This window comes from Poecilia reticulata, linkage group LG20 (assembly GCF_000633615.1).
Source record: "Poecilia reticulata strain Guanapo linkage group LG20, Guppy_female_1.0+MT, whole genome shotgun sequence".
NCBI classification, from domain to species: domain Eukaryota; kingdom Metazoa; phylum Chordata; class Actinopteri; order Cyprinodontiformes; family Poeciliidae; genus Poecilia; species Poecilia reticulata.
Genome location: NC_024350.1, coordinates 2,720,657 through 2,733,138, shown reverse-complemented (window position 1 = coordinate 2,733,138; position 12,482 = coordinate 2,720,657). Strand labels below are relative to the sequence as shown.

At 41.9% G+C, this 12,482-nt stretch overlaps 1 protein-coding gene across 2 annotated transcripts in view; it reads right to left on the bottom strand.

Moving 5' to 3' along the window:
• The window catches only part of adarb2 (adenosine deaminase RNA specific B2 (inactive)), a 210,115-nt gene extending 197,909 nt beyond the window's left edge, over positions 1-12,206 (bottom strand). Inside the window, exons 1-3 of one of the 2 annotated variants that reach the window (XM_017301928.1) lie at positions 11,582-12,206; positions 11,248-11,497; positions 6,512-6,912 (exon numbers count right to left, since the gene is read on the bottom strand). In XM_017301928.1, the coding sequence (XP_017157417.1) occupies positions 6,512-6,614 (103 nt within the window). In that variant the 5' untranslated portion in view covers positions 6,615-6,912; positions 11,248-11,497; positions 11,582-12,206. Of the gene's footprint in view, positions 1-6,511; positions 7,700-11,247; positions 11,498-11,581 lie in introns of those variants that run through there. The other variant, XM_008438292.2, reaches the window with a different exon arrangement.
• Positions 12,207-12,482: the final 276 nt, after the last annotated feature.

Genomic DNA, 12,482 nt, shown 5'->3' with positions numbered 1-12,482 from the left:
CCAGAGTTTTATTTCCCAACGCAGGAGCGCACACATTAGCGGCGTGGCGCTCTCACAACGTCTTCCCCTGAAGTAGTCGTTGTTTTTCGAAAGCTGTTGCGGACAGATTGATGGAGTGTAACACATGACTAACTCAATTAAACTGTTTGGGTTTGGTTGTCATGACGACAAGCGCAACAAGTTATTTGCGGCGTGAGTAATACCGTTATCTTTCCAACTGTGGGAGTCATAAAACAACAGACTAATTAACTTAAGTGTCACCTTTTGATTTTTTTTCTTTTTCTAAATCTGCATCTGTTCTTTTGATACTTTTGTTTTATTCTTAGCAGACGTGGCCGAGGCGGCCCACGAAGAGTCCAAACGTTTGCACCAGTGAGTCATTTTTCTCCTCAAGTTATTTGTTGCTCCTGAACTTTAAGCACATTTTTTTTCTCTCTCTCTCTCTTTTTTTTTTTTACCACGGAGCTGAATAAAGCCAGGAGGGACTATTACAAGATAATTACTAATTATGCAAATGCACCAAAGTTGTGCTATTCTCTTTCTTTGGTCATTTTATCTGCTGTACTCATGAGACCACAGTCAGGAGCGCTAACCTCTTTTTTTTTTCTCCTTCCCGTCAGCTAAACGCGCGGTCACTTGGAGGACGTGGCGTCCTGAGCGGACCAACCTCTCTCTCCCCCCATCCCCCTTAATCAGGAAGCGCCCCGTAAATTCACAGAGCCATGCGAGCGCACACAGCTGAGCGCCGCGCCGTTTTCCACCGGCGCCGACCTTCATTAACCTCATAAATGCCAGCGGTGTTCCCGCCACAGCTCCTAATGCCATTATCAACACCGGCACAAACAAATGTGGCAGAAGAGTTTCAGGGGGCTAAAAAAAATTAAATAACAAAATGGCACTCCACATCTGCAAAATATCTCTTCCCCACCGTCCTCTCGTGACACTCACTGTGACATTGGGGCGTCCCGACACGGAAGCAGTCCCACCCCCTCCGCCCGGCTTCCCTTCCTGCTGTGATTGAACCTACATTAGTAAACCGCTGGAGCGAGTAACCCGCACGATGCTCTACACGGGTGTGCCTTGATGCAACTCTGCGTGGGCCTACACCGGAATCGTAAAGCCGCTGTGTGTACATGTTCGCAGACACCGTCAAAGTTGGTTTTTATCCAGGAAAACTGAACAAGTTTGATTAAAAATAGCACTCGCAGCTCCAAAAACCAGAAATCTTTCTTCTTTTTTTCCCCTTTTTTTTACTCCACTGATCTTTTTCCAGTGAGCTTTGGCAATGAGCACATTCCTGACTTTTCTTTTTTTTGTATATATTTTCATTTATTCCTCACAGCTAGCTTTTTATTGCTGCTATCATTCAGCCTCCATGTGCTCATTGTGTTCCACATTACAAAGACTTGTGTTCTCAATTTGCATGCGTTTGTCACTGTGCTTTGTGCCGTTGCTTAAAAATTGCTGTAGCGGTTACAGCATTTCCACTGAAATATTGTTTTGTTGTTTTGTTTTTTCTTTAGGCTTTTTTTTTCTTTTTTAACTCTCACAATTTGACAGATGATAGCGGGGAGGCAGACAGGAAAATGACTGGAGAAAAAACAGGCTTGACACCGAACGTATGTGCATGCAGCTGCTGGAATGGAAGCGGGGCTGTTGCTTCGAGTTGCAAGACGCAAAACGAGACATGAAAAATGGATTTTTGTCAAACCTTTCCGGTAAAAAGAATTTAAGCATCGTTTGAATAATGGCAGAGAGGGTTTAAAAGAAGTCAAACACAAACCTGCACTTTAAACTCAAACACGAGGCTTGTTTTTTTTTTTGTCTTTTTGAGGAAGCATCTTGACTCCTTTTTACATGACGTTCTCTTTTCTCCTTGTAAAACTAAGTATGTGGCGATATGAGATTCTCATGGTACAATAACTTAAAAATGCACAAATATAACACAGTTTTACTGTATTACCCTAAAAACACCCATTCGTCCATCTATTGTCAGTACTCAGGTATCCTCTCGGGGTCACAGGTCAGGGAGGTTTGCATATTTCCAACGGTAATTGAGCAAAAAGTGGAATGCACTAAAGATGTACCAATCTGATATTAATATCTATATTGGTCTCAATTTTGAAAAGAAATTCTAGATTGGTATCTGTGACAATGTGAACGATCTATAATAAAGTGTTTGGTACTTGGTGTGGAGTTATCAAATAAATTTGCAACTTAGTACATTTATGTCTGTTTAAAAAAGGAAACTTTTTAATTGAATTCCTCATTGTTTTTCTGAATCGGGTCGGTATCGGCCGATACTTTACCTCAGATGCCTGTATCGGTGTCGGAAGTGGAAAAAAAGTGGATCGGTGCATCGCCAGTGTTCATGAAAAACTACTACTGCTTAACAAATCTAACTCTGATTGTGTTACAGCTTTAATAAAAATAGTTTTGTAAAGCAGAAATGCAAAATAAACACCTAATAAATGTTAGATTAGCTTGTTACTAAATCAGGCTGTAATCAGAGTCCTCAGGCCTGCTTTCTGTTGCTTAACATATTCTCCATCTGTACCTTTAAAAAATGTGCTATAGTGATAGAAGTCATTTGTACATCTTGGTTTTTTCACACATTGAACTTCTCTGCTCCAAAAGAACCTAAGAAGTTACCATTAAAGGTGACTTTTACACCACTTTAAAAGGATAAAGTGGTGGTTTTGAAACCATAACCTTTTACAGCTTTAATGTACCTTGATCTGGCCCAAGGATGCTTGCAGACTTTTTGTTTCATTTATATGAAGTTATTCTTTGGCTGTAAACATGAATATTCCCACCACAGCTCCATAACACACACAAACACAAGCACACGCACATTTAAATTTACTGGTTTAGACTTAACAGCCTAAAGTAACCTTTTAAAACCTCAATATACCTTCATACCAGTAACTGACCAATGCCTGCCAAGGCAGAAAATGTCTAAAACATTTGGAAAAATCCAAAGTTTTAGTGGTTAGGATGAAACAAAGTCATACTCTCATTTTAAACTCCAATTTTCATGACATTAAGAGCTTCCAAAAGTTGGCATGCTTCATCTGTAAAAGAAATAAGGTTTGCTTAAAATATTCCAGTGCAAAAAACCAGAAAGAAATCTACATAGAAACCTATTTTGCTTGCCAGAAAAAGCTCCTTAGACATAGTAATAAATCTCTTAGACCAAATACGGATGTGTGGATGTTAAAAAGCGCTCTCCTGCCTGACCTCTGACCTCGACTCGACGCCCCCCTCTGTCACTGCCGGCGGTGCTGAAAACTGAACCGCCTGCAGTTCACGCTCCCTTATTCCACTCTGGATGTCACACAATAAGGCACCTGTCTTCCTGGGGAAGTGGGGGGGGGGGATCGGATGTGGGAGGACCCCCATCATCCTGCGTGACCCGACCCTCATCTTTCCCATCCTTACCCCTGTCCTCCCCACCCCTCCTCTCCTTTTAAAACCCAAACCGGACTCCTCTGCTGCCGCCTTGCTGCAACAGAAGGTGTAAACGATAATTGTGACATAAAAATTATGTTACACACTGCGTTTTTCACGTTTCCCCTCACCGGTACTCTTCATGATATGCTGATATACTGTACTGGGGCCACATGCTGATAAGTGTAGCTATAAGAAGAATAAATAAAAAAGCAATGTTGGTACATAAATCTCTGCATTGCTTTATTTTTGTAGATAAAGAGGAAGGACTGCCTCGTGTGTACGCCACAGTCAAACCGTATGCAGATGATTGACAGCTATTAATCCACAGAGTGCCTTCATGGGGAAAAAAAGCTGGACTGCGGTGCATCCACTCAGGTGTTACTGCGCCGGATTTTATTCGCGTTACCAGCATCCCTTTGGAGATGCTAAAAGGTTGTGATTGTTTAAAAGGCCGGTCAAACACGGTCATAAATAAACGCTAAACCGATACGGAGAGAGGTCCGAGGAAAGGAAAAGAGGGCTGTTGGAAATTTTAAAAGGTAAAGCTGGGGGAAAGCAGTGACTTCTAGGAACTCGAAGCATTAACCAAATGGTGTCAGACTGCCAAAAAAAAAAAAAAAAAAAGAGCTAAATCCCTAATCTTCACTCTGGGGTTATTTGTTTTGCCCATCAAAAAATGAGCAACTTTAAAAAAAAGAAAAAGAAAAAAAAAGTGAAATTAATAGAAGCTGCAGCCTTTTGAATGCACACAAAGGTTTTAGCGAGTCCATCTACAAATAATCTGCAGCCTTTTCAAGAGATTAAGCCCTAAATGCCATGCAGTAATCCCTCTGACTTTTTTTTCTCCTTCCTTTCGCTTTAAAATAATTGTGTGAAAATCTGAAGATGACAATCGTTTGGCATTTCCGAGGAAAAGATTTGACACCAGGAGGAAGAAAATGAAAATTTGGTCAGGCTTATGGATAATCTGTGCTGAAGTCTGAAGTGAGGGGAAAAATAATAATAAAAATAATAATAATCAGACGTTTTAGGAAACGCATGAAAACAGGGAGAAAATATCTAAAGTGTGGGATCCAGGTCCAGCCACGGACACAGTTCATTTCCAAACGACCCCCTGAGCCGGGGCCCCTTAATGTCCCGTGTTATCAGAGTGAATCAGCAGCGCTGATAAATTAGCCCTCACCTCGCAAACACACACACACAAACCCCCCAACCCCCATCTCCCGCCTGCCCCAAAAGGCCCCGACGGCTAATGTGCGCGCCGGCGTTTGTGCGGCGCTCATATGCAATGCTTAATGTTGTGGAACCAATTCTGTCGTTTCCATTATGTAAATACATTTGCCTCAGCACTATATTTTATGTATTGTCTCCCTTGTCTCAATTACTTGGGCTATTAAAAATCAAGAGGTTATGGAAATTAAGTTTGTGGTCGTCTGTTTTGCACTTTGATGACAGGCGGGGAAAAAAAAAAAAAGTGTTTACGGGAGCTCGTTATGCGTTCGCTCGCAGCCGGATACGTCAGCTTCCGTCCACGTTCGCATCAGTGTCTCGGCAGCACGGACTGCACCGTTGTCGTGGTGTCACGGACACACAGGGCTAAATGTGCTGCAGCTGGTTTTAATAGAGGTGCTTAAGACGAAGAAACGGGCGAAAAGATACAATCAGTTATCGTGATGCAACAGCACGAATTTGCTTTTGACATCTTAATGATAATTGCTGAAATGCTTTAGGAAATAACCTTCAACGTGCTGGAGGATTGAAGCTTCCACCAAATCTTCTTTCCAAAATGTCATTCTGTTGCTCTACTTTTGCCTTTTTTTTTTCCTCTGAAGTGCAACATAAAACAAGAGTGAAATTACCCAGCAATCACAGATCGAGTCGAACGACGGCCGGCAAAGTGTGGTCAGTTCTGCAAACACAGAACTATCTGGCGTCTCTCGGTGAGAGGCAGAGAGGTGCAAATGCTTCATGAAAAGAGGTTGTTTTTATTATTTTTGATAGCATGCATTAGTCTGATGTAATATCGTTGGTAAAGACGGTATAAAACTGCACGGCGGCGTGAGGGGGGGGGGGGTGGAGATTTGTTTACCATGAAGCCCCCCCATCAGAATCCATTACAGAGCTGGCTGCGGCGTTGGGAGGAAAAGTCAGTGAAATCAGCATGCTTTCCTGTTCCCATTACGAATCCAGCTGATTGTTTTACACTCTATACTAATGTACTCGATTGGGACTCGTTTGAATGCACTGAAACTAATTTGAAAAATTTAAACTGAGTTTTAAAACTATATATAATAATTAAAAAGGGGTTCAGGGAGGACTTTAATATTTTTTCAACCTCCTTTCTCCGTTTCCTTTTTGACATGCAGGGCCTTGATTGCTGGTCCAACATGTGACTTCTTCTCGAGTGCTGGACTTACAAAGCCATGGCGAGGAATACATTTTATGGAAGAGAGGGGGGCAAAAGGGCACCCATTAGGAAAATTATCAGGATTATCCCTGCAATCTTTCTGAGAGATCTAAATATAGTTCGCACAAATGTTGATTTCCCCCCCCCCCCCCCTCTTTAACAGAGGGCAGAGGGCATTAGGTATGAAATAAGAGTTTAAAAATTAGATCTACCGCAAAGAAACCGATTAAATTTAACGATTCAAAAAATAGAAATGAGTAAGTTAGATGCATCTAACTTCCTCAGAGGCATCCATGTAAATTAGTAAAATATATAATGTGGTTTTTTTATACATTATAAAATCTCTTGGAATTTGTACATCTTAGTTGAACGAGCAGTAATAATAAATGTAGTCCAAAGTAAACTTTAGAGCAGAGAGACTGTATGCGTCGCTGAAACACAGAGACCTTAACAAGGCGGCCGGTTATTTGTTCGCTTATCGGCGTTTCAACAGAGAATTTCACAGTTACGAAGCGCAGCGCGCGAGCGAACGATGCGCCCCGCCGCCGCGCGCGCCTATTCAGTCTAAATGTGGGGGAAGAAAGACAACAAAAAAAAAAAGAGGGAAGGAGGGAGGGGGGAAAAAACGGGCAAACTAAAAAGTTGCCGTACCTTTTCTCTTGGATCGCCTCCTCCTCCTGCGCTTCAGCTTGCACCGGACCTGGCCGCTCGGAGCGCCCGACGCGCGGCTGCCGTTTCCAAGTACGGATGCCATCAGCTCAGGAGCGGAGCGCGCGAGCAACTTGGAGCCGACTCTCCTTCCTACTCGTCTCGTCAGCCTCTCCGAACGCCGCGTCCTCCTCCTCTGCGTCTTCGTCCACTCTCTCCCTCTCTCTGTATGTATGAAGATATCTCTCCCTTTTCTTTTTTTTTTTCTGGACGGATATTATCACCGCGGAGAGTGTCGCTGTAGAAAGTCCAGCTCCAGCCTCGAGCCCGTCGGATGCGAAGCCTCTGTGCTGTCAGCGCAGCCTGGCAGCTCTCTGTCTGCTCCGCTCCTCTCCTCTCCGCCCCTGCAGAAATTTTTTTGGCATCAGCCACTTTGGGCTCAATCATGCAGGACGCTTATCTATTTGCTGCCGAGATTTCTAATTAGGGTCCAATCGCGGCTGTTCGAGTGGGTGTGACATCAGCAGCGACACCCACCAGCACCACACACCCCTTGTTCACCCACCGCGGGTATTTGACTCACTTCTCTCACTTTTTTTTTTTTTAATATCCTTTCTCGTGTTCGGAGCTTCCAAGTTCGGTGATGTTTAGCATCTGCGCTGTAGAACTTCTCCCCCTGTGTGCCACCCTGTAGAGGAAACTTCACTGCAGGGACTAAAAGACACCAAGATGCGATTCTGAATGCAGATGAGAGGAAGAACACAAAAACTCTCCGCAGGCCTTTCCCTCTTTCTTTTCCATAACGTCCTGCTGGTGTTTGAGCTTTTCAAAAAACATTAGTTTGCCTGCTCGAGGATTTCTGGATTTTTTTTTTCTTTAGGATTTGCAAAATGAACACCCTCTCTTTCAAAAAGTCGGGAAAAAACGAACTAATTTAGAACCAAAAATCTGAAAAGTGTGGCATGCTTATTTATTCAGCCCCTTTAAGCATAACACTCTACAGGAGCGCCTTTTCTTACAATGATTGTGTCTTATGTGTCTTTTAAACAGTCCGATGTTAATTTCACCTTCTGATGGGGATGGAAAAAAACGCATCCCCCTCAGCATGATACTGCCACTACTGACCCAAGTTTGTTATAGGAAATCATCTGTTGTGGGTTTTGTAGGGTTTTCTTTATGTGTAATTGATCGTGTCGTGGCGCACCATCACGTCAAAATAAAAGGATGCGAAGGAAGTTTCTTCTTTTAATATATATTAAAATAATGTCAAATATATTACACACACCCTATATTTGCACACTTAACACACAGTGGCGCAAAAAGTGGGCATGGAGCGCATAGGGGCGCTGCACCAGAGGGTGCTTCAAAACCCCATCTGGAGGGTGCAGCGCGCCGATGATGTGTTCGCATCCACTTGAGCGCCCTTACGGTCCTTCACCTCGCGCCCATAACAGGGTAAATGTAGTGAGTTTTACCTTCGTGTCTGAAGGAACAAAACAAAACATACCATGCATTCAGGACTGGATCCTTCTTCCAGTACATGGATCCTTCTTCCAGTACAAACCATTATCTATCTGACTTTGAAATCAATGTAAATATCATGAAATGTTAAAGTTTAGTTTATTTTAAAAAACTACCACCACAAGGTACTTCAGGGAAGTTAAGCTGAATGAATCTTTAGTTCAAGCCTGAGAAAACGACCCTAACGTCAGCGTATGTTGCGTTTGAATGTAGTTTATTAATATAGTTTGGCTTACCAAGCACAATGTTTCAGTCAGGTTTCGAAGGTTCGCTGATGATGGTTTTTAATCAGCAGCGTCGCGACGCTTCCACGTTCTCAGAGAATAAATCACAAGTAATCCTTAGAAGGTTCAAGGTTTTGCATGTCGATTTAAAACCAAAGTTCTCTACAACTTCCTCCCCTGTTGTTCTCTAACAAACCTCTGAAATTTTTGCAGAACAGCTGTAGTTTTAGTAAGAATGTCATTTTGTTGCCTTCAGTAATGGGCTCTTTGTGTACTCAAGAAACAAAAACACAATTTCCTTTTCCTATATTTATGCGCACACCTCATTCTTGGTGTTAACAAGGGAAACAAAAAAACAAAACACAACAAAAAAAACGTGAAAAACTTCAAGAGCAATGAAGACAGCACAAGCTGAAATTAGTTCCCTCTTGAGAAACCACTTCTCGCTTCGACACCCTCTTGGAATTTTTTTGCAGGTAACCTTCAGCAGCCTCACAAAGGTAAAAAGAAAAACTGTGTTGTGGACGCAAAGTTTGAAGATTGTGACATTTTGGCATTTTTGTGCGAACGCGCCGTGTCAAAGCTTTCACAAAGCATTTGTGTTTTCCGTTGCTGCGGGTTGTTGTGCTGTTCGCCTGGCCTCTGCGGCTGAAGGTCAGCTTTGGTGTTTGAGGTGGGGGCGGATGTGGGGGCGCTACATGCAGGTATATGAACACACGCAGATCTTCAGGCAGATTGTGCGGATTTTTACAACCTGACCAAAACTGACTTGCTGTTGCCTTCATTCCATTTCTGTGTTTGTTTCTGTTGAGGCTAATGAGGCTCACCAAGCAGGGTGGCATGACTTAGAGCAGGGGTGCCCAAAGTCGGTCCTAGAGGGCCGGCGTCCTGCACGTTTCAGTTCTCTCCCTGGTGGTAGTAACAACCTTTTCAGCAAGTCAATGTTCTTCTTAGGCCTTCTAACAAACCATCATTTGATCCAGGTGCGTTAAACCAGGGAGAAAACTAAAACATGCAGGAGGCCGCCCCTTGAGGACTGACTTTGGGCATCCCTGACTTAGAGGATGGCAAAAGCACACAATAAAAAAAAAGCTGACCCTCTTCTAGACTTTTTTTCTCTCTTTGTGTGTGTGTGTCCTATCCTGGTAGCTTAAGCAAACCATCTAACACACCCTACTAACTGAGCTACATAAGCTAACTTTTAGTTTACGTAGATAAGCTAGTTGTTACACAAGATAATCAGGTAATTATTAGGTTAGATAAAAGCTAATACTGAGATTCCTCATTAACTTAGTTACCCCATATAGGTAGTTTAGCCACCTAAGATACCTATTAGCTTAGTTACATATTAGCTTATGTAGCTAAGCTAATAACTGGTTTAGTTTTTAGTTGGGTAACTATTGCCATAGTTACCCAACTAGATAATAGTTACCCAATTATCTTAGGTAACCAAGTAAAGTTACCTAAGGTTAGTTACCTCGGAAACTATACTAAGTTGCTTATTTGCCTAAGCTAGGTACCTTAGCTTAGTTACCTTGCAAGGTTATCTAGTTAATTTCCTAACTAAGTTACCTAAGTAATTTAGCTAGAGAGTTACGTAGCCAAGGTAACTTACCTATCTAGGTACTTACCTAAGCTATTTATTCAATTTAGCTTAGGTGACCAAGCTAAGTTACCTCGCATTTATCATCTCTAACAGAATGAAGTTTATTTAATTTCCAACAGAAACACATTTTATAGCATTTACAGATGATAAAATGCATTTCTTTGCATTTTATCATCTCTAGTACAAAATATTAAACAATTAGGAATATTGATACAAAGGCTTGTAAATGATGCACTGAACAGAGTTTCAAGATTTATCTGCGAGTAAAACACAGTTTAAGTTGCATATTAAGCATTTGTTTGCAAAATGGGCTTCACTAGCAGAGGACTCACCCAGGGAGCCATTCATGCACCGCGACCAGTCTCTTTATCCTAACACCATTCCAGCTCTTTCAATTTGCATGATGAAAAGGAAAATAATGTATTTGCTCTAAAAGCATGACATGTTTGCTGAAGTCAAGCTGAAAAAGTCACTTTGAGGCCCTGGCAGCTCAGCGGGGAGAAAAACTTCCTCAGACTGAGGAAACAAAAGGCAGAGAGGGCAGTGGGAAAGGGGTGGCTGGGCGGTCCGCCAAGCTGCAGTTTGCCCTCAGGACACCCACAAATATCCATGTAAATTGCAGTTTAGGACAAATCAATAAAAGTGACAAGTTGCCAATTCCACTATCAGGGATGTAATGAAGGTGAGCTGGTTGTGCGGGAATCGTGCGAGGGGGATGGGGGATGATGTAGGGGGTTCGGGTTGTGTTCATAGATAAGAGTGAATGGGTGAAGTGGTTTGGAAGTACATGTTGCAGAGGGAACACAAACACACCGACGTTGGAAGGTCACTGTAGATAGATTGTTGTGGTCTCCCAGCAGAAGCATAGAATCTGTCCCAGTTTATCCCCGTTGTCATCGGCTACATATACTGTATGTATATCTGCACTTGTTCACTAGCAGCAGTTCAACACTAGCTTACGTTTCCATTGATATTATAATTTTGCAAATTTGACATTTTGAAAATAAATTTGCTTAATGGAAATACACCCATATTAAAAACACCTGTAAGTTTTGGCACCAAGATGAGGCGGGGTTTGTTGGCCACATCCAATTTAGTTTATTTCGCAAAACTACAATGAAACACTTTTTCACATCACAAATCATGTGATCATCAACCAGATGCAACCAGATGTTGCCTACAGAAAACCGTAGGATGATACACTGTTTCTTTAAAAATCTAAAACCCACTTTATGATCTGTAGTTAAATTTGAAATACTTGTGCATTTATACTTATTCATATATATCTTTACTTAAAACACTGAACCGATACCTTTAATGGCTTAATTTGACATTTATGATGCCCCTACTGCAATCATAAAAACATAAAGAAAGCAGATTTTCAATACCTGTGTAAAGCAGTCACGTTGGTCTGCGAGACCTCGTGTACGACTAGCACTTCCTGTTAGAGGGTTTGGGAAGGCGCTGACCTGATGGCGATAGATGGAGCGGAGTGGTTCTGCTCAATTTCACAGGATCCGTTTTGTTGCTTGTTTGGTTGACATGATGTCCAAGAAACCTCTCCAAACGATGGGACAGCTTGTGTTTCTCTAACTTCAGCCTGTGTTTCCGCAGGTTCTGCAGGATACTCTCTAGTCGCTGTAGATGGGTAGAGAAGTTTGGTGAGAAGAGTTTTACATCTTCCAAATGTATTAAAACTGATTTACTGTTTTCAGTCAGTACCCATTTTAGCAGTTCGCCCAGGTACAACAGCCACACCTCAGAGAATAAAAAGCAAATGTTGACGTTATTACAAAATGAAAGTTATTTAAAAGGAAAACTGTTGAAAACTATCCAAAATAAATTGAGTGGGTGGGGTGGGTGTTGGTATGGGTTGCAGAAGAAGGGGGTTGCCCAGGGCCCCACTCGTCCAAGAACCCCTGTTGGAGCCTAGCATGTGTTTTTAGAACTGTTGATAAAACGGCTGCAGGCTAACCAGAAGTCAGCTAAGGGCATCATACCTGCGTGTGAAAACTCTTCTGAAAGCAACACTTTTTTTTCCCTTTCTGTTTTCTTATTTAGTCAAACACTTGGCATTAGTTTGATGTCATATCTGTGGATTAAAGAGTTAGATTGAAATTGTGATTACAGCAAACACGTGGCAACAACTTCTCTTTTTTTTTCCACCCTCCGTCATCAAATCAGACACCTGCAATCTAAGATAAGGACTTTAATCAGAACACCTCTCAAACACGTTCATTTCCTACACTCCTGATTAAGATTTTCTTAAATATATATTTATGGAAGGTGTTCTGAAATGGAGAAATGAAAAGTTAGCTTTTCTCTCTCTTTTTTTTTATTTTTCAGTGGCATTCAAAGTTACCAAAATAAATATTTTAACACCTTGTCGGAGTTCAGGTAGCACTGTCTCCATGGTAATACATGTGTTGCTCTAATCAGAACGCTGTAATTAACAGATTTTTTTTTTTTAACTCACTGCTGAGAAACAGCATGTGTTAACATTCAACGCAGAGCGTTTGGCCCCTGAGAGGTATGCAGCTAGTACAACACCTCTCTGAGTTTTAGCTTATATTCAGCATGCAGTTGCAACCACAAAATTTAATGTATTTTATTTGGGGCTTAA